This window comes from Oculina patagonica, chromosome 4 (assembly GCF_052425735.1).
Source record: "Oculina patagonica isolate OP01 chromosome 4, crgOcupat, whole genome shotgun sequence".
NCBI classification, from domain to species: Eukaryota; Metazoa; Cnidaria; class Anthozoa; order Scleractinia; family Oculinidae; genus Oculina; species Oculina patagonica.
Window position 1 is genome coordinate 27801076 of NC_135761.1, and position 23730 is coordinate 27824805.

Here is a 23730-nt window from a genome sequence, read left to right on the forward strand (position 1 = left end):
CCAACGTAAATACCTTTAGAGTATGTCTCAGTAAATCTTCCTGATAACTCGTCAAGTTCCGTTGTTACCATCTCCCACCATCACCAGATGTAACAGCACCTCTTCCATCTGTGGAGAGTTTTCACAGAACACTTTGTTCTTCTCTCCTCGGTTGGCGAAGATGTCCTCGAAGCTGACACGACTACCTCCGCAGAAAACGTTTGTTTGTTGAATGTATAATAGGGCCTCTTTACATGAGAGTTTTCGTCTCGGGATGACTTTCGTCCCGGGATGAATTCATCTCGGTGTCTGTCATGTGCACTGGGCTGTGTAGATGCACCAAGACCGACGCTAATTTCTATATCAACCTGCGCTAAAGCGCTTTAAAGAAACTTGTTTAAAAAGTAATATTTGTTCAGTGTTTTTGAAAAAGTTCAGAAGATATATTAAAAATATTTACAATATTGTTATGATCATTTTGAATTCGTTAATTTTACATGCGTTCAACCAAAGTCTTTATCATGAGCCTATAACAGACAAAGTGCATTGTGAAATAAGTTAGATTCAGCAATATACAAGACAAACAATAAAGTTTTATCTCTAACTATAACAACGATGATATATTACGACACTAACTATGATGTTATTTCCATTTATTTTACCACAAAACTTAAACGAAATGCTGAAACAAGGGAAACTCGATATATGAAAATTGTAATGGCGTCATTCTTGATGCTCGCTAGCTCGTAGCTTCAGCGTGGCAAGACTACAACATTTTTCTTTCTTATTGCAACTATAGCGATTTGTTAATACAAAAATCGCATTTGTTCTTTGACAAAATAACAAAACTACACCTGTGATAAGGTTCCCGTGATAGGGTGAATTTTGTTTAAGAGGGCGTGGTCAATTGTCACTGAAGGGCTTGATTTTCACAGAAACAGCGTATAAACTCTCAGAAAATTCTTAAAATCATTTTACAGTACACTAGCAATGCTTTAAATAAATTTCTGGATGTATTATGCTTAAAATAGCTAAAGGAAAGAAAATTCCTTATTTGGACCATGACGTCATAATTTAATGCATCAAAACATCATCTTAACGCAAGAATTAAGCTTGGCAACATTGATTTTCGAAATCAGCGTACTCGATTTAGCAAAAATAGCTATGTTGCCAAAAATCAGACAAAAATGCCCGTGGGTGTCACATTTTGGACTCCTGGGTACCTGACTACTATGAACTACATATAGTTACCCTTAAACTGTTATTAAAAATTATTACGCTCGCCAATGACGTGTTTTAGTTAACACCACATCCACGGCACGTTTTTGTTTCGCGTCACGTCACCTCGTGTGACGTCATCCGTTTTTCATCTTTTTGAGTCGAGGAGATACACGAAGTGCTCGGGCGTATCTTTTCTCTCAATTTTTTCCGCTGCTCAAAAATAACGCTATACGTGCTGACAGAAAAGTAAACATATTCACAAAACAAAGGCTGTAATACACTAAACGGTAAATATTTTGGTTGTGAAAACTGAATAGCGCTACGACCCCTGAGAGCACGAGCCATCAATGACGCAACTCACGTGGAAAAATAAAGCAAAGTGAGATTGCTTTACTTGATTGGACAGAGAATATAATTCGCCGTACGAAGCCTCAGAGCATACGCTATCATGACCCGTTCGCGTTCAAAGGCAATTGAAGTGAGATTGTGATATTACTGATACATGCTTGCCATCTGACGTGTTTAAGTAAACACGACATTCATGGCACGTTTTTGTTTCGCGTCACGTCATCTCGTGTCACGTCATCCGTTGTTCATCTTTTTGGGTCGAGCAGAAACGCACATCTTTCTCTCAAATTTTATTCGCTGCTCAAAATAACGCTATACGTGCTGACAGAAAAGTAAACATATTCACAAAACAAATTTACTTAATGCTAAAAAGGATCAAAGGTTACACTTAAATATTTTGCGGTGAAAAAATAGAATTCGTGCTACGAAATCTAAGAGCACGAACCATCAATGTCGCAACTTTCATGAAAAATAAAACATTCAAAGGCAAACAAAGTGAGATTGTGCTACATGTTTGGACGCTTATTTGAAAGAAAAAACTATCAATGACCCATTGGCTCAAGAAAACATTCAAAGGCAAATTAAGTGAGATTGTGACGTTATTGATATATAGCAGCTAAACTACATGCAGTTACGCTTAAACTATCAAAATATTACGCTTGCCGTGTGTAGTGTTTTAGTTAACACGACATCCACAGCACGTTTTTCTTCCGTGTCACGTCATCTCGTGTCACGTTAGTATTGAACGTTAGTAATAAAGTGAGATTGCGTTACATTATTGGACGCTTATTTGGAAAAAAATTGGACGGTCGGCACTTCATCGAATTGCAGAATTACCATGAGGTTGCTCGAAGAGCCTTTGATTCTTTGACAATGTTATTGCAATTAGTTACATATACTTAGAAAGAAAAAACCTCTTCACATTTTTATTATACATGAGTTTTAAGCTGATAATGATATTGTCAATTCTATACCAAAGAGACCTTAATTTCTAAATGACCCATCCAATCAAAAAACAATCAAATTAAAACACTCTTATAGGTACATTGTACATGAGAAAAATTTTTTGAAGTAAAAATAATAAATATACTATTAATTTCTTAAATTGTTTTTCACTTTTCTTTACAGTATTCTGTGCCTCTTGTTAATCGTAGATCTGCCACAAAGAAACCTTACATAAAGTTTAATACCACTCATTCACATATTCTTGAACTGTCTGGAAATTGCATCACAGGGTAGCTAATATTCGTGTATAAGACACCAGAAATCCAATGAAAGCTTGTCCTGCACCCCAAAGAAATGAAGCATATCGAGGCATGGTGAAATGTGCTGTTCGATACACTGCTCCTATTGTAGCACCTGGAAAAGACAAAGGAGCAATAAATTACTATTCCAGATTAATTGTAAACAGGCGTTTCAAAAATTCTTAGTTAAGTAAACATCATATTCTTGATCCAATTGTATAAAATGTATAATTTAACACTTTGACTTAAATGAAATAAAACTATCACATTGACAGGTTGGCTAGATGTATAGCTATCTCTTCCATGGTGTAGTAGCATTATAGAACCATAAGCAAGAATGCTTTTGTTTTGCTTGCAATTTGAAATACGGATATTGATAAACTTAATATACTGAAGCTCCGTTTCAAGATGTACAAGTGACAGGTACACACACGAGCTATAGGATGTGTGAAGTTCATCTAAATTTTAAGCCAATAACTAACCACTTAAGTCATTACACCCGGCCTGACCAATCGATGATCAGAAATCAATTGATCAATCAATATCAAGTGATAGTGGTTAGTTAATTGATATCGATTGGCCAATCAACCGTGCTCAAGACCAAGGCTACAGTTTTTCTCAATACAGACCGACCTAGGCCGACAAATAACGTTTTTATTTTTTCCTTCTTTAATTTGTTTAAAAAAGAGACTGAGAAATAATGTGTCGCAAAATCTTTGTTTGTATACGAGCGGATTTGTTTTCACTGTTGAGTCCATCTCGATCGACGAGCAAGGGTGAAGAATTCTGTTTCAGAGTAAAATAGCTTCGCTTAAAACTAACTGTACTCAATCTGGTTCAGCATATTTAATTAACACTGCAGAGAATCAAGAAAAGCAAATAAAATCATAAAGAAAGCACAAATACGCCACAAAACTTAACACATTAAAATCGATTTCAGGTTTCCGAACAATTCCCAATAAATGTTTTGAAAAGTCTTGAAAGAAACTTTGCTCGCAGGGGTTAATTCTATTTCTCTGACTCAACAGCAGCTTTGAGCTTTTTGACGTCATAAATTGGTGTTTCTGATGGCTTTGCGATCGAATTGCACGTGCTTTATGTTACATTGCTTCCTTTTCTCAATGTCACTAGCATTTCACACGCTAAGAATGTAAGATTATATCTTTCACATCTGAAAATGTGAAAATCCGAAACATTCCTATGACCTTCCGTTCTGCTCCTACTATTATAATTAATATTCTTATAACTCACTTCGCAGCACTTAACTTGCTATCAGCAAATCCTAGTTTACAATTATTTGCAACTTTGACATCGCAAAATCCAGTTTTGTTTCTTGAATGGAGCCAAAAAAATATATCATATTATATCACTTTACAACAGGAAAATAAAGAAAAGTTATAAGAGTAGGCAAGCTTGTATTTATTTCAATTTGTTTGAAAGGTGATGTTCATAGTTCTTAACTCTAATTCATACTTGCAAAATATAATGCAACATTCCAACTACAGTGGAACCCCGCTTTACGAACACCCGCTTAATACGGACACCCCGGTATTACTGACAGTTTTGTTGGTCCCGACGAAACGCTCATACATTTTCTCTTAAATTAACCTGCTTAATACGGACACCCGTTAACACTTTTCCGTGTCCCGAGTTACAAACTCTTATACATTATCAACCCCGCGTTACGGACACTGTTTATCTCTCTGTGCGCGTACCGACAATTTTTTTTAATTGTCGCGATTATTTGTTCACTTGAAGACGTTGGACCCTAGTCAAATAATTAGAGAATTCGAAGAGTTAACCCATTTACAAAGAGTAGCTTAATAGCGTAAGTTACTGCTGATCCTATTTAAAAGTTTCACTTTCTTGGCCTATTGCTGCAGCTATCGCTTGTGTCGCAAGCTAAAAGCTTCCGTGGAAACTAACGTTACCGACTTTTTCAAACGAGTTTGTAGAGTTTAAGAACAGTTACAAAAAAAGTTCTGTTGCTGTTGAAATGCGTTTTATTTCTTGTAAATAGTTAAGTTGCGATATTTTCAAATTGTTCCAATGTTGAGTTTATTAATGTTTAGTTCGTGTGTATCACAAGATTGTATTTTTTTGTAAAAACTATAAATTTTAGTCAGAGAGTTCACAGTTTGCATTTGTTACAGTTACAGTACAATTAAATAACGTTTTGTTGCCGTGACTTTTTTGGAGACCCCGCTTAATACGGACACCCCGTTAATACGGTCAATTTGACCTGCCCCCTTGGTGTCCGTATTAACGGGGGTTCCACTGTACTCCAGCTGGTAAACCCATGTTTACTACATACCACTCCCTGCAGCTGTGTGACTGAATGATTTAATTTGGAAACCCAACCTTTACCTTTCAAATAAGGAGATGACCACCTTTGGATATTATGAGCTTCACACGATAGAATTATGTACACAGTACCAAATACAAATTAGCAAAGCTGTAGGCATACATACCCCCAAATAAAATGGTGTTTGTTTCGGGTGTTGATTGCCTGACAACACAATGGTTTTTCCCGATAAACTTGCGCTAAAAATCACTCACTCACGATAGAATTTTTAAAACAGATATATTTTTTTCTCACGAGGTCCCGAGTTCAATTACAACACTCTCACTTTGTTTCTAGAACAAAAGATCAAACTAATCGTACAAGGCTTTCTTCGATTGGCTACAATTACTGACGATGACAGATTCGATGCCTATCCCTTTCCGGTCAACTGAACAATCATAGACGCGTTAAAAGGCTTTTGATTATGTAAACACACGATTTCCGACACCCTCCCCCCATTTGCTTCGAGAGAGCAAATGTCCACAAAACTTAAACATTTGGAAAATCAGTCATGATCATCAAATATATGCATTGTTCATTGTTCATTCTCGTTAATATCCTGGATACGAAATCTGGCTGCTGCTGCGGCATCCCTTCGCGGCCTGTGGACTGGTGCGTCTGCATTCAGGGTGTCCCGTGGGGTCTGTACTGATTTGTCACAGTTTAACTCAAGAGGATACAAATGCTGAATTGGGCGCTCCACATGCGACTTTCCGGTTTTTAGTTTCGCCCCACGAATCACGCCGTCATGCCCGGTGATTAGGTCTTCAACGACTCCCAACTTCCACTGTGCTCGGTTCTTCTCTTCTGACTTAATGATAACGACTTCTCCCTTGGATGGATAGGACATTTCTCCCTTGTGCTTCAGTCGGTGTCTCTCTCTCAGTCCGTGGAGATACTCTCTTGTCCATCGGGACAATAGCGTATCCTTGCACTTCCTCAGATACTTAGCTCTCTTCCGCAGGTCATGTTCCTGGATGCGATAAGGTTCTAACTCTGGTAGCATGTTTGGTTGGCCAAACAGGAAGGAACTTGGGGTCAGGATGGGTAGCTGAATGTCTTTGACATCTACGTAACTCAGTGGTCTGTTGTTGAGTGCCACTTCTATGTCCAACAGTACCTCTTGAAGTTCAGCCCAGGACAGTAGACTGTTTCCAATACAATTTTGAAGAGCTCCCTTGACAAGTCCCACCATTCTCTCGAATTGCCCTCCCCACCAAGGTGCACGACTCAAATTGAACTGCCACTGGATCCCTTCGTAGGCGAGGAAATTCTGGAACTTCTCATCTTGCATCACTTGCTTGATCCACTGGGCGGCACCAACGAAGGTTTCTTCCGTTGTCGGAATACACCTTTTTCGGTCTCCCGCGTCGGGCGATGAAGTTCTTGAAACTCGCGAGGAATTCTTTAGTTTCCAAGTTGGGCAACAAATCCAAGAACAAAGCTCGTGTCAGGCTACAGGCGTACAGCAACACGTAAGCCTTTCCCTCTGTCTTCGCGTTCTTACGGTACTTCAACGGTCCCGCGTAATCAACGCCAACGACTTGAAAGGGCGTCTGACCTTCCGTCCGATCCTTTGGGAGGTCTCCTTGGGGCGGGGATGAAAATGCTTGCGCTTGAAACCGCCGACAGCCGTGGCAACTTTTCACAATTCTTTTAGTCAATCGTCTAAGGCGTGGGACCCAGTACAGCTCTCGAACCTTTGCCATGGTACTGAGATGAGATTGTGTTACGAGCTTCTCTGTGAAGCGCTGACTATCGGGCAAATACACCGGAAAATGCCCTTGGATTCTGCCTCGACATTCCAATATGCCGTCTTGGTTTGGTTGTAGATTCAGTTGCAACCGATCTTCTTGATAATGCTTATCCGCTGTGGCTCTGGTCTGGACTCTTTTCACCCAAAAGATTCTTGCTTTGTTAGTTTCTTCAGTTGTCAGGGGTCCCTTGAGTTTTCCTGTCTTCCTTGAACGAATGTTGTGGACGAACCGCATTATCCACGCACAGATTCTCATCGTCTTCCAGTAGGTATACTTCTCAAGAAGGGAGTCTAGCTTATCTGTACTTGCTATCGCCACAGCAAAAACATCTCGCATTGCTTTCACTTCTGCCATTGATTCGTCTGATGCCTTGGTCACAATATCTAGAGGCCAGCAAGCTTTGTTCTTCAACCACGTCGGTCCATTGCACCAAGAGGGATGACTTGTCACTTCTCCACCACAGCTTCCAAGGTCAGCAGGGTTGTCTGAGGTCCCTACGTGCCGCCAGATCACTTCCGAATGCGCTTGTATTTTCTCAACTCTGTTACTCACAAACTGATGTGCCTGGGATCTGATCCAGTGCAGGGCAACGGTGCTATCGAGCCAGCAGTACCTTTTCATTAGGGGTAATCCATCCAGGGCTGAGGCCACATTTGCTAAGAGATTCACCGCCAAATGTCCAGACACCAACACTAGCCGAGGGATCGTTAGTCCCTTTTTGGAGAGTCTTGCTCTCGCTGCCACAAGCCCCTGATTGACGCCTGTCTCTTGAACGACTACAGCATACACAGCCCCGGCCACGCCCTTACCACTGGCATCACCAAAGGCGTGTAACTCGATTCGCTGAATGTCCTCTTGATAGGCTGCTAAAGACCTCAGGACTGTCAGCTGCTCGGGAAGTCGCTCCTCCCGTCGGACCCAACTCTGCATCAACCTGCTTGGTAGCGTTGTATCCCAGTTTAGCTTGGCGTCACACACGTCACGGTAGAGGTGTTTACCGCCCAATGAGATAGGAGAGGCCAATCCCAGCGGGTCATAGATTCTCGCCACCTTGCTTAGGATGCCCCGTTTGCTAGGATCAGCCTTCCCTTGTGGGAAACTCACGCCAACAGTATCGTTTTCCTTGTTCCATGGCAACCCAAGCAGGGTAGCTCCTTCTCTTCTAGGGACGTTCAACTGCTCTTTTGCGTACGTTTCTTCCTCGATCACGCCTGGTTCTGAGGCGGCCGATTCCAACTCTTTCACATTCGAATGCCATTTATGCAACTCGAAGGTGCCCTTGGCAAATATGCTCTGGGAAGCTGATTTGATTTCTTTTGCCTTTTCACTTGTAGGGCCACCACTGATCAGGTCGTCTACGTATAAGCTTCGTTCGATCTCACTGACAATGTCCGGGTAGTTTTGTCTGCAACTCTCCAACAGGTGCTGAATGACTCCTCCCAGGAGGAACGGTGATGATGTGAGGCTGAAGCGGTCTCTGGTAAACCTCAACATCTCCACTGTTTGACTGCTTGGGTCCTTCAACCAATGAAATCTTAGCACATCGCGGTCTTGCTCTTTGATTCGGACTTGGAGGAAAGCTTGTTTGATGTCCCCTGCGACTGCAACTGGATGAAATCGAGAACGAACTAGGACACTCCAGAGCTTGTTCTGAAGAGATGGACCAGGATTGAGACACTCATTTAGCGAGGGTGCACCAGAGTGGGCCCGTGCTGACACGTCATAGACCACTCGAAGCTTAATGGTTTCTGCTGTGTCGCGTACTACCGCCTTGTGAGGAATGTGCTTTTATTTCAAGTTTACAAGTTTACAACAACGGCGACACTGCAACTTTGTCCCCCCTTCGCGAATTTTGACCCCCCATCAAAAGTGATCATACTTCGCTATCGTACTCCTGGTGTCGTAAACGAATAAAAGAAAAGACGATTAAATGTTAATACGAATATTTCATGAACATTGAAAAGACGAAATAGACAAGGTAAGTCTCGGTGTTTACCAAACACAGCATGCATGAGCATTGCAAAATCTATGTTATTCTCAACACGGCCCGAAGCAACGTTTTCCAATCGAAAATCAAGTGTCATTTTTGTTGATCCTAGGCTAAAGTGCAGAACCAAATTTACAATTGAAGAGCGGCGGGAATAAACGGCCCCTGGACTTTCTGACTACATCGAACATTATCGAAACAGCTCCAAATTGCGCCTGCAGGTTTGTTTACATGTGCTTAACAATGTCCTGTCTTTCATTTCACTGGTCTTTGTTTCGTTTTTGAAAAATTACACATGCAAAAAGACAAGGTTTTTGCTCGCGCGGCTTCTTTTGTCTTTTCTTTTACAAAGGATAAACAAAGGAAACCTTTTGTTTCTCAAAACGATGAAGTCAGCTAAAGTTTTGGGATTACAGGCCTAGCCCTAACCTCTTAGCCTTAACCCTAGCGAAAAAAGCTTAACCCTAAACCCCAAGGGTTAGGGTTAGGGTCTGACGCTAGGGTTTCATTTCAAATTTAGGGTTAAAAAGCTAAACCCAAGTTTAAGGGTTAGGGTTAGCGTCAGCGTTTCAAGCGGCTAGCTTTCACTGCAGTCTGCTTGCGGTTAGCTTCTTTTTGTTGTTTCGGGCAAGACTATTGTAATCTGTAACCGTTAGCTGTAATTTTGAGGTGAAAGTGAAATAAAGACTGATTGTTGATTGAATACGTTTGCTCGTGTTGTCACATTATACTAGTTTTGCTTTCAGTTAAGTGCCGCCGGCTTGCTCTCACTTCTATCTCCACTCCTTACATCATCACACATCTACAAAATCCCGCGAAAACAAGATAAACTAAGGCACGAATCGATTGATTTATTGATTGATGAATATTTAATGAGGCACAGAAAAAAATTTTGCAAGGAAAGGTCCCCTGCCAAACCTATAAAGAATTTTTTAAAATCTAAAACCAGGTCACTTCTCGGCAACTTTGTCGCGGCAGAACCCAAGCGGACCCTGTAAAACTCGCGTTGACGAAGTTCCCGGCAAGAAACCTCTTGTTTTAGGCCTTCTATGCGGCCAGGCTCTAAACTACCTTGTTTTGGGCAACGTTTTTTCCAAGCGCTAAACAGCGCTGTTGTACAAAACAAAGGCAGAAACATCACTCAGTTCTTCGAGCGACGCTGTAAACTTACGGGTATTCAGACTTAATGATGTCCTTCAACCACCTGGCAGCCGCACTTGAGCTAAAACTATAAACTTCTTCGTTTTACTTTCACAGGCGCCATTTCGCTCAATTCAAACTCTTCCGCCTCTAACATGTGACCTTACGTCACAATGCAGTTTCCAGTCCTACTCTACTCAACTCAACAAGAAAAACATGTGCAGCGAGTCGAAGACATGCTTGTTAAATGGTTTCTCGCCTTCCGTAGACGCTTAGAAAACCCTACAGGGAAAGATGTACACGCGATGCGTTGGAAAACTCAGACTGCTAGCTGACTGGGAGCATGTAAGCTTGCAAAATGCCTTTTTTTTTGCATACATAATTTCTGAAAAACGAAGAAAAGACCAGCCGAATGCAACACAGGACAGTGTTTAGCACATGTAAACAAACCTGCATGCGCAAGTTTGAATTTATAACTTTAGCTATAAGTAATTAACTAGATTTTATAACTATAATTTTTAACTATAGTAATTAATTAGATTTATTGTATATACATATATTTTTTAATTTAAGATTTTTATCGCCATTCTTTTTAGTTTTTAGGGTTGCGCCCCGCATGGGTTACTATTTTCCCGTTCGCGCAATTCCTTTTTGGTCCTTTTCTTTTTTCTTTTATTTGTAAAATTCTAAGACCAATAAAGTTGATAGACAGATAATGTTCGATTTAGTCAGAAAGTCCAGGGGCCGTTTATTCCCGCCGCTCTTCAATTGCTTTTTTTGTTAGTTTGTTGTATACGTCTGAAATTATAATAAAACATGTTCGGCTAACAAGTCCCAGTGTCAAGTTAGTTTATTAGAATAAATGTTCGGTTGAGTGAATTTACAAAAACCTGAAAAGATACACAATAAGATTACTGGACTCTAATTACATTCATTTGTTTTCTTTTTTACTTTAGACAATAGATTTCTTCTAAATAGCTTCCGACATTAAAATAGTTTTTCGCTTGCCGATAAAACAAGGAGCAGTTTTCTCGACTTTTACTTTAGACAGTAGATTTCTTCTAAATAGCTTCCGACATTAAAACATTTTTTCGCCTGCCGATAAAACAAAGAGCAGTTTTCTCGACTTTTGCAGAGTAAGAAGTGTTTTTTGTAGCATAAGCTTTGTTAAAAGTTGTAAACTTGAAATAAAAGCATAGAACGCAAAATTGCATCGCTATTATAAGAAGTTACTCTATTTACTACAATAAATATGGCAGAATTATAACAAGTTTTGTGTTGTCATTCGAGGCAATGTTGAAAAAAAAGCTTGCAAATGGAAAGTTTACTGAGTAAGAGGGAAACAAAGCATAAATAACAATTGTTTAAGGGGGGTCAATATCTGCTAGCGGATTTGGTCCGGGGGGACAAAATCGGCGGGGGGTCAAAATCCGCTGTGACATCGGCGACACCGCAACTTGACTATTTTGACTCTTCTTCGCTTCTTCTATCTTCTTCTCAAATTCCAGCTTCTGTTCTAGCTGTGCGCGCTCAAATTGCAGTGGTTTGTCTCGATCTCTCTCGGCCAGCTCCTCTTCGCATTTCTTCGCTTGCAAACTTGTTTTATAATTGATTTGAACGAGTGTTTCTGATAAATACGTGATTTCCTCGTCAGCCGTTTCTTGTTGTGCTTCAACTCCGTCGCTCCATTTAGTTAGTCGGAGAGCATCCCGATGCCGTTCTACTGCTTCCCTGTTTCCTTTGTCGACAATCCCTTTGGTCTTCCCTTGATTAAATGCCAGTAGTTTTAGTTGAACGTCCAGGTCCGGGGTCAATTTCTCCATTGTTGTCATGTTGTTGTTCGATCCTCTTGTCAAGGCTGTGCTCAAGCAGTACCCGGTCACCTCAGGCGACTAACATTTGGTCTCGGGCGACCGAAAAATAAAACTGCTCGCCCGGCTGGGCACCCGGCCCCCTTGTTCGCCGTTCCACACTGTAGTATAGCAGGAGATTGATTGTAAAATTATGTTTTTGGCTGATTGATAATGTTATTTGTGGGAAAATAGGCTTCCGCACATTACGAAGTCAAATGTTTACGCTTGCCAGCGCTGTCAAGTTCGTTCCACATAATTTAACACAAGCTTGACTTTGCACGTGACAAAATGCACGAACATTAAAAAAATATGTTTTGAAATTTTGAGTTTTTTCCTTGAGATGATTTTAGTTTTCATTTATTTTGGTATATTAATAGTTTTCGTTAGTGCAGTGCGTTGGTGTTAACATAAAATGAAATTCTTCGTATATGCAAATTTCTGCCTCTTCGGCTTCGTCTGCAGATGTTTACATACATAGGAATAGCGACAACTTGTTGCACTCTAAATCTTGATAAAATGTAATTATCATTTAGCTTATTGTGGCTTAAAAACAACCTTCTCTTACAAACTCTCTGTATTAACATTGATGTAATGTTGTGTTACTGACAAAGTCAAAGTTGTTCATTGACAAGAAGCAACAAATATATTTAATAGTGTGTGCTGTTAAATATAATCAACAAGAAGCTCTTAGAGCTTAAAACTGCGCTGGTCACGTGACCACCCTAGGGGTAGCCATGGGGGGAGAATAAAAAAAGCACCCCACCCCCTTATATCCCCTTTATCTGCGTCAAACAATGTTGCGACTGACAAGCAAAATGGTAAGAAAACACCTTGTGTGACATTTCATGGTTGACTAGTTCCATCCGCAATTAAATATTTTTCCTATATGCTAATGCTGGCCAAATTTAATTCCCACGATCCTGATCCGTAAACCAAAAAAACGCTTATCCGGACGACGGGATTTTTTGGGCGAAGGTTTACAACAACTGCCCCTGGGTCTCCGAGGATAAACTTTACAATTGATAAGTAAGTCTGGCTTCACGCAAGGAACGTAAATATCCGTGAGAATTTTGACAGTATTCCCCATTTGCATAAAACTGAAAATGACCCAATGACAATGTTTCGCAGTTTCTATAAAGTTACTACTAGTTTTAAACCTCTTCAACAGTTCAAAATTTATTTGACCCTGTTCCGGTTTTCGTATTACAATAGGCGGTTGTAAAAATGCAGCGTCTGACAAACTTTGTGTACATTTCATGGTTGACTTGTTCTAGCCGCGATTAATAATTTTTCTTATATTCAAATTCTGGCCGAATTCCCACGTGCGGACGCTGAAGCTGTTTTTAGAACATAGGGTATTTCCCTAGCATACCGAATGACGTAAGCGGTACAAGTCAGGGCATGTTTGTGAAGGGAATTTTTCTTTCTCTCTAAAATCCTTTCAATGACACAGGCCCAAAAAAAAAATAGATTACCCTTAAGAGAAATACTTTGCAATAAATTTGTTTAGTAAAGACCAAAGGATTCGCAAAGACTTGAACGGTAGCTTACATAGCTTTAAAACATTACGTGACTTGAGCTCTAGCCGATCGAAAGTGAAACTTGTCATGTCAGCACATTCTTTTACACCAACGTAATGGTATTTATTCACAGATTCTGGCCCGCTAAATTATATTTCTCTTTGAAAGCGTGGAAATTTAGTATTTTCCATGGACTAAACGCTTCAAAATGGAATAGTTCACAATAAACATACTTTATAAAGACAAAAATAGAGAAACTTTTACCATTTGTTACTGATTTGTAGCTTCTAAACATTACGTGACTTCAAGCTCGACCGAGTGGAGGTCTGGGACAGGTCACCGACAAAACGAAAAAAAATAATAATAAAAACCGAAAAGAACAAGAGCTCTTAGAGCTTACAACTGCGCTGGTCTCGTGAGCACTTTAGGGGAGCCATGTGGGGTGAACAAAAATGCACCCCCCCCCCCTCCCCTTATCCCCTTTACATGCGTCGAACACTGTTGCGACTGACAAACAAGATGGTAAGAAAACACTTTGCGTGACATTTCATGGTTGACTAGTTCCATCCGAAATTAAACATTTTTCTTATATGCTAATGGTGGCCAAATTTAATTCCCACGATCTTGATCCGTGAAACCCAAAAATATTTTAAATCAGCATCCAGTGTTGTCTTGAATTACCGTTTAAAGATTGAATATCCAGCTCCGAAAATGGAATATTGGAGTAAATAAGAAAATCAAATTTGAGAAGAACACTAGACCTGTGTTTTGCTGAATGGAAATTCCCTGGGGAATTAATTTATCAATGACGTAACCCTTGCAAGTCAGGGCATGCTTGTCTCAGTGGTTTTCCATCAGATTTCAGAAATCCTATAGATGACACAGTTCCAAAAATAAATAACGCTAAAAAGTCGAATAATTCACACGTAACATGCTAAGTTTAGACCAGAGGATTTGGTTAGTTTCCGTTTGTAGCAGATTTAAACCATTTCAAAGCATTGCGTGATTCTTGCCGATCAGTGCCTTGTGAAAGTAAACATTTGCTAACGCCAGCACATTCCAGGACACAAACGTAATGTAAATAAATGTAAATTCTTGCCCGCTAAAGCGTATTTATTTAAAGCGTGAAATTTTAGTATTTTCTTTGATTCAAACGCCTCAAAATACTTCACACTGAATTTTGTAAGTAAAGATTAATGGCTTCGCAAAAATTTGAAAGGTAGCTGATAATAGCTTTGAAAAACTACGTGACTCGAGGTCTAGCCGATCGAAAGTGAAACTTGTCATGTCAGCACATTCTTTTACACCAACGTAATGGTATTTATTCACAGATTCTGGCCCGCTGAAATATATTTTTCTTTCGACGCATGAAAATTTAGAATTTCCTTTGCATAAAACGCTTCAAAATCGAATATTTCACACTAAACATTCTTTGTAAAGACAAAAAATAAGAAAATGTTTCCATTTGTTACTGATTTGTAGCTTCTAAACATCGCGTGACATGAGCCTGACCGAGTGGAAGTTTGGTACAGGTCACCGACAAAACGAAAAATAATAATAAACCCCGTGCAGAGCAAGAACTGCGCAGCGCAGTTAATAATAATAATAAACCCCGTGCAGAGCAAGAACTGCGCAGCGCAGTTAACAAGAAGCTCTTAGAGCTTAAAACAGCGCTGGTCACATGACCACCCTAGGGGAGCCATGTGGGGAGAATAAAAAATGCACCCCCATCCTCTTTACCCGCGTCACGTCAAAAAATGTCGCGACTGACAAACAAAATGGTAAGAAAACACCTTGTGTGACATTTCATGGTTGACTAGTTCCATCCGCAATTAATTATTTTTCTCATATGCCAATGCTGGCCAAATTTAATTCCCACGATCCTGATCCGTGAAACCAAAAAATCTTTTAAATCAGCATCTCGTGTTGTATCGAATTTCCGGGGCAAATAATTAAATCAAATTTGAGAAGAACACTAGACCTGTGTTTTGCTGAATGGGAATTCTCTGGGGAATTAATTGACCAATGACGTAACCCTTGCAAGTCAGGGCATGTTTGTCTCAGTGGTCTTCCTTCAGATTTCAGAAATCCGTACATGACACAGCTCCAAAAACACGTAAAGCTAAAAAGTCGAACATTTTACACTTAACATGCTAGGTTAGTTTCCATTTGTAGCAGTTTTAAAAGCTTTCAGAGCATTGCGTGATTCTTGCCGATCGGTGCCTTGTGAAAGTAGAAATTTCAAGAAGTAGCACATTCCAGGACACAGACGTAATGTAAATAAATGTAAATTCTTGCCCGCTAAAGCATCAAATTTTAGTATTTTCTTTGATTCAAACGCTTCAAAGTACTTCACAGTCTTTAAGTAAAGACCAAAGGATTCGCAAAGATTTCAAAGGAGGCTGGATAGCTTTGAAAAATTACGTGACTCGAGCCGATGGAAAGTGAAACTTGTCATGTCAGCACATTCTTTGACACCAACGTAATGGCATTTATTTACAGACTCTGGCCCACTGAATTATATTTCTCTTTGAAAACTGACCCACTGACAATGTTTTGTAGTTTCTATACTGTTAGTATTATTTTTGCCCCTATTTTGGTTTTCGTATTACAATAGGCGGTTGTAAAAGTGCAGCGACTGACAAACTTTGTGTGACATTTCATGGTTGACTTGTTCCAGCCGCGATTAATAATTTCTCATATATGCAAATTCTGGCCGAATTCCCACGCGCGGACGCTGAAGCTGTTTTTAGCACAGAGGGTAATTTCCCTAGCATACCGAATGACGTAAGCGGTACAGGGCATGTTTGTGAAGGGAATTTTTCTTCATATCTCTAAAATCCTTCAATGACACAGCCAAAAAATGGATTACGCAATAAATTTGTTTAGTAAAGACCAAAGGATTCGCAGAGATTTGAAAGGTAGCTTATAATAGCTTTAAAACGTTACGTGACTCGAGGTCTAGCCGATCGAAAGTGAAACTTGTCATGTCAGCACATTCTTTTCCACCAACGTAATGGTATCTATTCACAGATTCTGGCCCGCTGAATTACATTTCTCTTTGAAAGCGTCGAAATTTAGTATTTTTTAATGAGTCAAAGGCTTCAAATTCGAATATTTCACACTAAACATTCTTTGTAAAGACAAAGAATAACCATTTGTTTCCATTTGTTACTGATTTATAGCTTCTAAACATTGCGTGACATAACCTCGACCGAGTGGAGGTCTGCGTCTGGTCACCGACAAAACTAAAAAAAATAATAATAATAATAAACCGCGTGCAGAGCAAGAACTGCGCAGCGCAGTTAACAAGAAATCTTAATTGGTTTAATGATTTAAATTCATTGGTTAATTAGTTATTAACTTATTAAACCATGATAATATTAATAAATTAATTAATTGAATAATTAATAATTTAAATAATTAATTAGTTTGGGCGACCAACCTGAAGGGCTGGCCACCCTACCTGGCAGGGTTGGGAGCCCGAAGGGCTCCCAGAAAATTTCCTTAGAGCACAGCCTTGCTTGTCTGATTCCCTTGTTTTGTTTCTTTGTTTTCTGCTCACATGTCCCGTCGGAGGTGCCACTTTGTGTTGGGAATAAGTTGATTGCCTGACAACGCAATGGTTTTTCCCGATAAACTCGCACTCAACAGTTAGTCAATCTACCAAACTTTAACATATTAAAAAATTAACACCAAGAGTCAATCTAGATTTCGAGAAAATCAAGCTTGTTTGAGAACAAAAGAAAACGTCAATCGTTGCTATGGTAACTGTTGTGACTAGTAAAAAATTAAAATTTGGTCATATTTGATCATTATGGTGTATTTTGGCAAAAATCGAACATTGGCTTCCTAGGTAATTTTAATTTTCAAAACAACCACCCTTAGGCTAAATCAAAGTCTCTTCGAGATACCGACGTTTTTGCATGAAGTATGAGTCGAAGGTTTATCCTGTGCATTGTTTTTCGAACTTATCATTACAGTTTCTTTGTAGTTTAGTTTAACAATTTCCTATCTTCGCGGAGGAAATGCAGCCATATAATTTTGTCAAAAATGGCTCGTCCGCGCCGGGTATTTATACACATATTCCTTAACATTACACAAATAAACAGTGCAAATTTCACCGAGATCTGACAATTCTATACTTTAAAATTGCAAGGACCTTTCGAGGCAGTCGATTACGGCAGCGAAACTAGCAAATGAAACAGCAAAATATGCGTTCGACGCTTTGTTTTTGCGACGTCATATTTGAATTGTTATAGGTACATGTAGACCGCTGTTCAATGTGTTCAAGGCCGTATCGTTACGATTGCTCCACGAAAAAGCACGAAAAAAAATACGGATATTTCCGACTACTGTCGGAGAAAACATTGCACATATTATTGCGGCGTAAACAAATCGTTACACTCAAGCTGCGTTTTGTCTAGGCTCTGCGAGGGTCGGATATCAAGACCCAGGATTAAACAAAAGCCATATATACAGTGAATGCTTTCGAATTATATTTGAAGATGAAATACGAAAGAATTTTGCTGTCTTTGACTGAAATTCCACTCGAACTACGTAGATACGATCGCATGTTGTAAAGCCGATTCATGCAACATTGCTGTCAACGCGAGGTCACGTCCCTAACGACCTAGGCTGATGACGAAATAGAATGGCGCTTGCATGTAGCGACCAAATTTGGCCTAATTTTTAACCGCTCCTAAGCTAAAAGAAGCCCCCATCTCTTGCATTTGTTTTAACTTCAATAATATCTTTGAAAAGAGCGAGTTTTTTGGTATGGTTTATTTTTGACGTTTGTAATTTTTAAACGATGTAAGTGCTAGTGATTATTTATTCGTGTTTTAGTTACGCAATCCATTGTTTGTGCGACGCTTTTTATAGATCGCCTTTCAGACACACGTGCGTTGAGATAAGAAAGCTGACATGTCACTTTTAAAATTGTTATATAACGTTTGTAAATGTGACAAGTCACGTTTTTTCCACGAGTTCGCAAGTGATCACCCACAGCGGAAAGAAATCCCTTGAGAAATTAAAACAGTCCCTTGAGAAATTAAAAAAGTCCCTTGAGAGTTTACAAATATGTGGTTCCAAATTTTGTCTACATAACCCCTATTCTCCTACTTAAGCTTGTAAACAAGCAAAAACGTGAAAAAACTACATTGAGCCTCCTTAAGGATCCTGAAGAATTGTTGCAGGGCCTTTCAAGACCTTTGCAATCTCATCCTACAAGATCTTTGAGGATAACGATGAAGATCCTTATCCTCAAATCATCAAGATATACAAAAGTAAAAGATCTTTAAAGATCTTAAAAAGATTTTTATCAGGGTTGTTCTACTGCCCCATATAGACTATCCATCAAGATACACTTTTTGCATATTTCTTTACAACTTGGTGATTACACTACAATCCTTGTTAAATGAAGCGTCAAATAAATGGTCCGTAGAAGGGCAATTCAATAAAAGTTCAGTTAAAAGAAGTGATTTCTATTTCCTTCAAGTGGTAGTGTCAAAAGTTTGGTCGTAATTTAGAATTTTAATTTCATTTTGTCCAGTATGGTTCAAGCGAGTGACCATCAACAACAATGGCAGCAAGGAGAGGCAGCATGCAAGTCACAGGAATTTCTGGAAATTATCAAATGAAATTGGGTGGGGCAGCCATATGAAAATTACATCCCATTCCACAGTTTGGTGACTTTTGTTGTATACCAAAGTCGTATGGAACATCAGATGACAGATAAGTATGATGGAATTGTTATTAGTTTGGAACACTTACTATGTATTATGACTTAATAACAGTACAAGCCATTTATTTGTTATTTTACAACTCACTTGTAACTATTCCTCCAGTCACAGGATAAAGAAATCCAATAAAGAGTATGAGAAGAGGGAAAAACATGCCACGTGAATGCTGCCGCAAAGCAAAGAAAGCAACACAAGCTGAAATACAGTGGATAAAAACTGAGGTCGCTAAACACCAAAGAAAGATCTGATACCACATTTCTGCAAATAAAGAAAAAAAATAGGTTTGGTAATTAAATCTCAGAATGGCTTTGTGCAAAAGGGACAGTACAGTCGCTGCATAGACTCAATAATAGATAAAAAGGGTTCTTGGATGATACACTGAATAATTGCTTATCACATTACAGTCAAATTTAACCCTATCCAGACCGGGGGCGCTCGATATCGAGGGTATAACTTATCTGCGGGAACATTTGGAAAAGGTGCTAAAAATTTCTGTGAATTGACACTTTTATGGAAAAGTATGCAAATTAATATTACACAAAACTACATGGGAGTATTGGCCATTGCTTTTGCAAGTTTGACAGCCCCTAAAAGCTGTTTGCAGTGTCACGATGACCTATATTTTCAACAGAAAAAATATTGATACGGCACAAGGAGAAAATACCACATTCAAGTATTTGCATGGTAGATGTGGATGGCCTACTGTTTCTTTCCCGTTTAGCACTTTGATGGCAGTTTAGCCGAACTGATTACGAAACTCTCTTGATGCAACAAGTTTATCTCCAACAGATGGCTCCCAAATCTCCTTTAATCGATACGGTAGTAACAACGCCGGAAGGCCTCCATCTTGTTAACTGCAGTGCGCAGTTCTTGCTCTGCACGTTTTTTTTGTTCTGTTAATGACCTGTCCCAGGAATTGGATACAACACTGGATGCTGAAAAATACTTATACTAATACTGGTTGCTAAGCTACGAACGTTCTGCAAATGCACGTTTTTGTTGTCACACAAAACTCCATGAAAAAAATGTGTTTAATGAAGAAATACAAGTCAACAACTACCAGAAAAAGAACAACCATATGTCAAAGTTGGTGTTCATTATATTAAAGAGCTGAAATTGTGGGTAAGACTGAAATATTTCCATTTCAATGTTTAGTGAGTTTACGTTCGATGAAGAAAACTCCTGAAGACTCAACTTTGGTTTTTCTTTGATTCACTTTCCAAATTTTTTTTCTCCAAAATTTGAGTTGATAAATTCAGGGTGCAGCTTATCTGTGGGCTGGCTTCCCAGCGGGTGTTTACGGTAATATTTATACATTTTGTTTTATCAACACTCATTATGACTTGATAATAACGTTAGCTAAACATTGAAACGTCATTGTTTTTTACTGTTTTTCTTAAAATGTTTTTAAGAAACATATTATTGCAACTTTTTATTATCAAATGTTTTAAGAAACCGCTTCTTATTTGAATAATTAACATTTGGTGAAAATGTTAAACCAACAAAAATTATTGAAATTCTTATTACTGGTATGCAGCTTTTTCAAGCTACCATAGGCGTACGGGCACCTTCGGACCTGGGGGGGGGGGGGGGGCGGAGACCTAATCGCCCGAAAAAAAATGACATGCATTGAAAGCCGAATAAAAAGGCATTTAAAATGGACAACGAAACGTGCATTGAAATAGTTGTGTACAAACCTCAACTTGCCTGCTTGCTTTAAGGAAACAATATATTTTTTTATTAATTTCATGGTGTTGCCCGAAGATGTCAATGCACTGTATCTTTTTTCTTCGGAAATATTTATTATTTATCCACTCCTGAGTTCAGCAAAAATTAACGTATTTTCGGGCAGCCAATTTACATTCCCTCACTTGAAAAATATGTAAAAGCGTGTCAGGCAAATGGGTTAAAACATTTCGTTGAAAGTTTTGAGCTAGCCCTTATGTCTTAACATTTGAGTCAAAGCACTAGCTTAATCACATCTTTAACAGCTTTGTTTCAAGGTCTTAAGCTGGATTCATCGTGCACAAACGGTCGAGCTACGGAGAATCCTTACTTCTGGTTACCCTTGCCAATTTCCTTCTTACTTCAAAATGATTGTAACTGAATCCAACTGTGGGGTAACACAAAATTTGCGAGGAAAATTGAACAGGATTATAGCAATTTGTGAGAGGAAACGAAAACATATATGAGAAATCAGTTAGACTTTTGAAAGTTTTTTTAAGTTTTTTTGTCAATACTTTTTTCTGTTGATGTAATTCGTTTTGAACGTCATGTTGAGATTTGTCGGCTTGTTTTCTATTTTTTTTCTCTAGGCTTGTTGCCCGAATTCCAAGCATTTTGCCCAAAAAATTTTCGGCACTGGGTGGCTGCAGCCCCCCTCGTCCCCCGCCTTGTATGGCTATACAAGCTACCATATTTACTTGAATAAGCGCCGCGGCGCTTATTAAATATTTCAAGCCTTAAATGCAGCACATATTTGAGGGCGGCGCTTATTTAATTTGGCCATCAGAAAGAATCTAATCTTTTACAGTTAATTGAAAACAGCATCTTTTCGTTCTCAGTATTTGTCTCTTGCTGAAGGGAGAAGTGGCAACTACGTATTGTAAGAATGTTGGATAGAAAAACTAATGGGCGAGCGGTAAAACAATCACTTTGAACTGCAAAACATCGCTTTTACTGGAAAGAAACTTCCAAGTTTGATTTGAGTTGCTTTTTAGTGTTGTTTTTAGTTAACAGAAATCATCGAATAAGCACTGCATTGGTACTGCGGAGCATCAATACTGCAGTGCTTATTTGGGGGCAGCGCATATTAACTTTTTGGACCCAACTGCAACGCTTATTCGCGGGCGGGGCTTATTCGGGGGGGGGGGCGCATATTCGAGTAAATACAGTACATGTATATCAACAAAATAAAAGTGCTAATACTCAAATCAAATATTTAAGCTGTAGTTCTAATCCTTTCATCCATCATCATTGAGATGCCTCGTGGTCTAACAACACAACAACAGTGACATCATAATAATAAATAATTATTATTATTGGTGTTTTCCAACCTCGCTGGGGACGTTGTTTATGAACATTGTCGGTGTTTACAATAATTTTCCAACAATTTTCCTGAGCACTCTGGGATTTTAAGTCCAAATTAATTTGAAAATTCAAAATATATACCGGTATGGTAATTAGCACTTTGGTTTAAAAAAAAATTGAAGTTTCAGTTCATTTGACCTTTAATGTGATGCCGAAGTGGACACCTTCATAGGGAGGTCTGGGGGCATGGTCCCCAAGAAAATGTTGTTCTGTTCTGTTAGTCTCTTCGTCATATCCCCACCATATGCAGATCAACATTAATTAAAAGTATATGTGCATACTGTTTTCATGATGGCACAATATGAAGCTAGAATTACTCTAGAATATTGTGCCTGAGGCAATTCTCTGTATTCTATACTACCTAAAAAAAAAAAATATAATTATGCTTAAACAAAATAGACTTTGTCGTGACTTCACTCGGATAATGTAATAACGATTTGTTAATAATGTACCGGTAATGACTTTTTAAAGCCATGTCTGAAAACGGGTGTATATTTTCAGGGTCAGGTCTGAAAATGGGTATGGATTTTTGAGGCCAGGTCTGAAAATGGGTGTGGAAAATGGCATTTTTTGGTCTGAAATTGGGTCTGGATTTGGAGATGCCGGCAGCACACCCTACCAAAAATTCCAAGGAGTACCTCCCCCCGTGGGGGGTTTCATATCACTATTTTAGAGCAACTGTTTAAATTTGAAGTATTGTCCCATCAAAGTTTAACAGCTGGAAACCGTTGTGAGCCCCCTTAACATTTATTTTGACTTTAACTTAAATGTGAATATCACTCGCAATATTTTATAATAGTTCGGAACGTTTTGGTATTCCCATACATTTCCTTTGTAGTTTTAAAACGTCAACAGTCATTCAGTTTGTTATAATCGAATTTATCTAAATTTAAGCTTGAGCGGCCTTCACACGACAAACTTAAGGTGGCAAACTCATGTTGGCAAACTCAAGTTGGTGTGGGTGAAAGACACACAACCGTTGGCAACAAGTTGGCAAACTGTTGGTGAGAATAGAGACAAGTTCTAGGCAAGATTTCCGCACAGCCCCCTACATTAATTATGCATACAATTTTCTGACTGATTCGTTCTTTTCATGATTGCTGTTTATATATGTATAGTGATAGTATGAAATAGTTGCATACATGATCAATGTAGGGGGCTGTGCGGAAATCTTTCTAAGTTCTATTTTGTCGCCAACAGTTGGCCAACTTGTTTGCCGTTGATGCGTCGTTCACACACACCAACTCGAGTTGGCCAATGGTTTGTCGTGTGAAGGCCGCTTAATTACAATGATTGTAAAGATCTAAGCTTAAATTAATTAGGCTGATCACTCACCACCAAAGAAATGTAAAGTTCCTTGAACGTCCATCCCGCCACCATTGCTTAAAAGTTCATATTATGTTTCAGAAATGAGGATAAACCTATAAAAGAACCTCCTTCGCCCCTCATCGAAATCAACACAACACACACTGGTACCTAGGCTTCGCTGACTAAGTATAACGA

The 23730-nt window shown here is 39.1% G+C and overlaps 2 protein-coding genes across 2 annotated transcripts; both read right to left on the minus strand.

Annotated features, from left to right (window-relative positions):
• Nucleotides 1-1953: 1953 nt before the first annotated feature.
• LOC144650101 (transmembrane protein 170A-like) lies at nucleotides 1954-23717 on the minus strand. The gene is made up of 3 exons (XM_078509765.1): nucleotides 23563-23717; nucleotides 19225-19395; nucleotides 1954-2907 (listed from the first exon to the last, which is right to left on the minus strand). Exons 1-3 carry the CDS (start codon nucleotides 23594-23596, stop codon nucleotides 2777-2779), a joined length of 336 nt encoding a protein of 111 aa, XP_078365891.1. The 5' UTR covers nucleotides 23597-23717; the 3' UTR covers nucleotides 1954-2776.
• Nucleotides 6407-8576, minus strand: LOC144650069 (uncharacterized). The gene has a single exon (XM_078509719.1). It carries the CDS (start codon nucleotides 8385-8387, stop codon nucleotides 6420-6422), a length of 1968 nt encoding a protein of 655 aa, XP_078365845.1. The 5' UTR covers nucleotides 8388-8576; the 3' UTR covers nucleotides 6407-6419.
• Nucleotides 23718-23730: the final 13 nt, after the last annotated feature.

What these genes read in the sequence shown, in the direction of transcription:
- LOC144650069 (XM_078509719.1), bottom strand. Translation starts at nt 8,387, where the DNA reads ATGTTGAGGTTTACCAGAGACCGCTTCAGCCTCACATCATCACCGTTC.
- LOC144650101 (XM_078509765.1), bottom strand. Translation starts at nt 23,596, where the DNA reads ATGGACGTTCAAGGAACTTTACATTTCTTTGGTG. An exon ending in AACTTTACATTTCTTTGGTG is followed by an intron (nt 19,396 to 23,562) that starts GTGAGTGATCAG and finishes CTTTATTTGCAG; the next exon opens with AAATGTGGTATCAGATCTTT. An exon ending in GACTGGAGGAATAGTTACAA is followed by an intron (nt 2,908 to 19,224) that starts GTGAGTTGTAAA and finishes TGTCTTTTCCAG; the next exon opens with GTGCTACAATAGGAGCAGTG.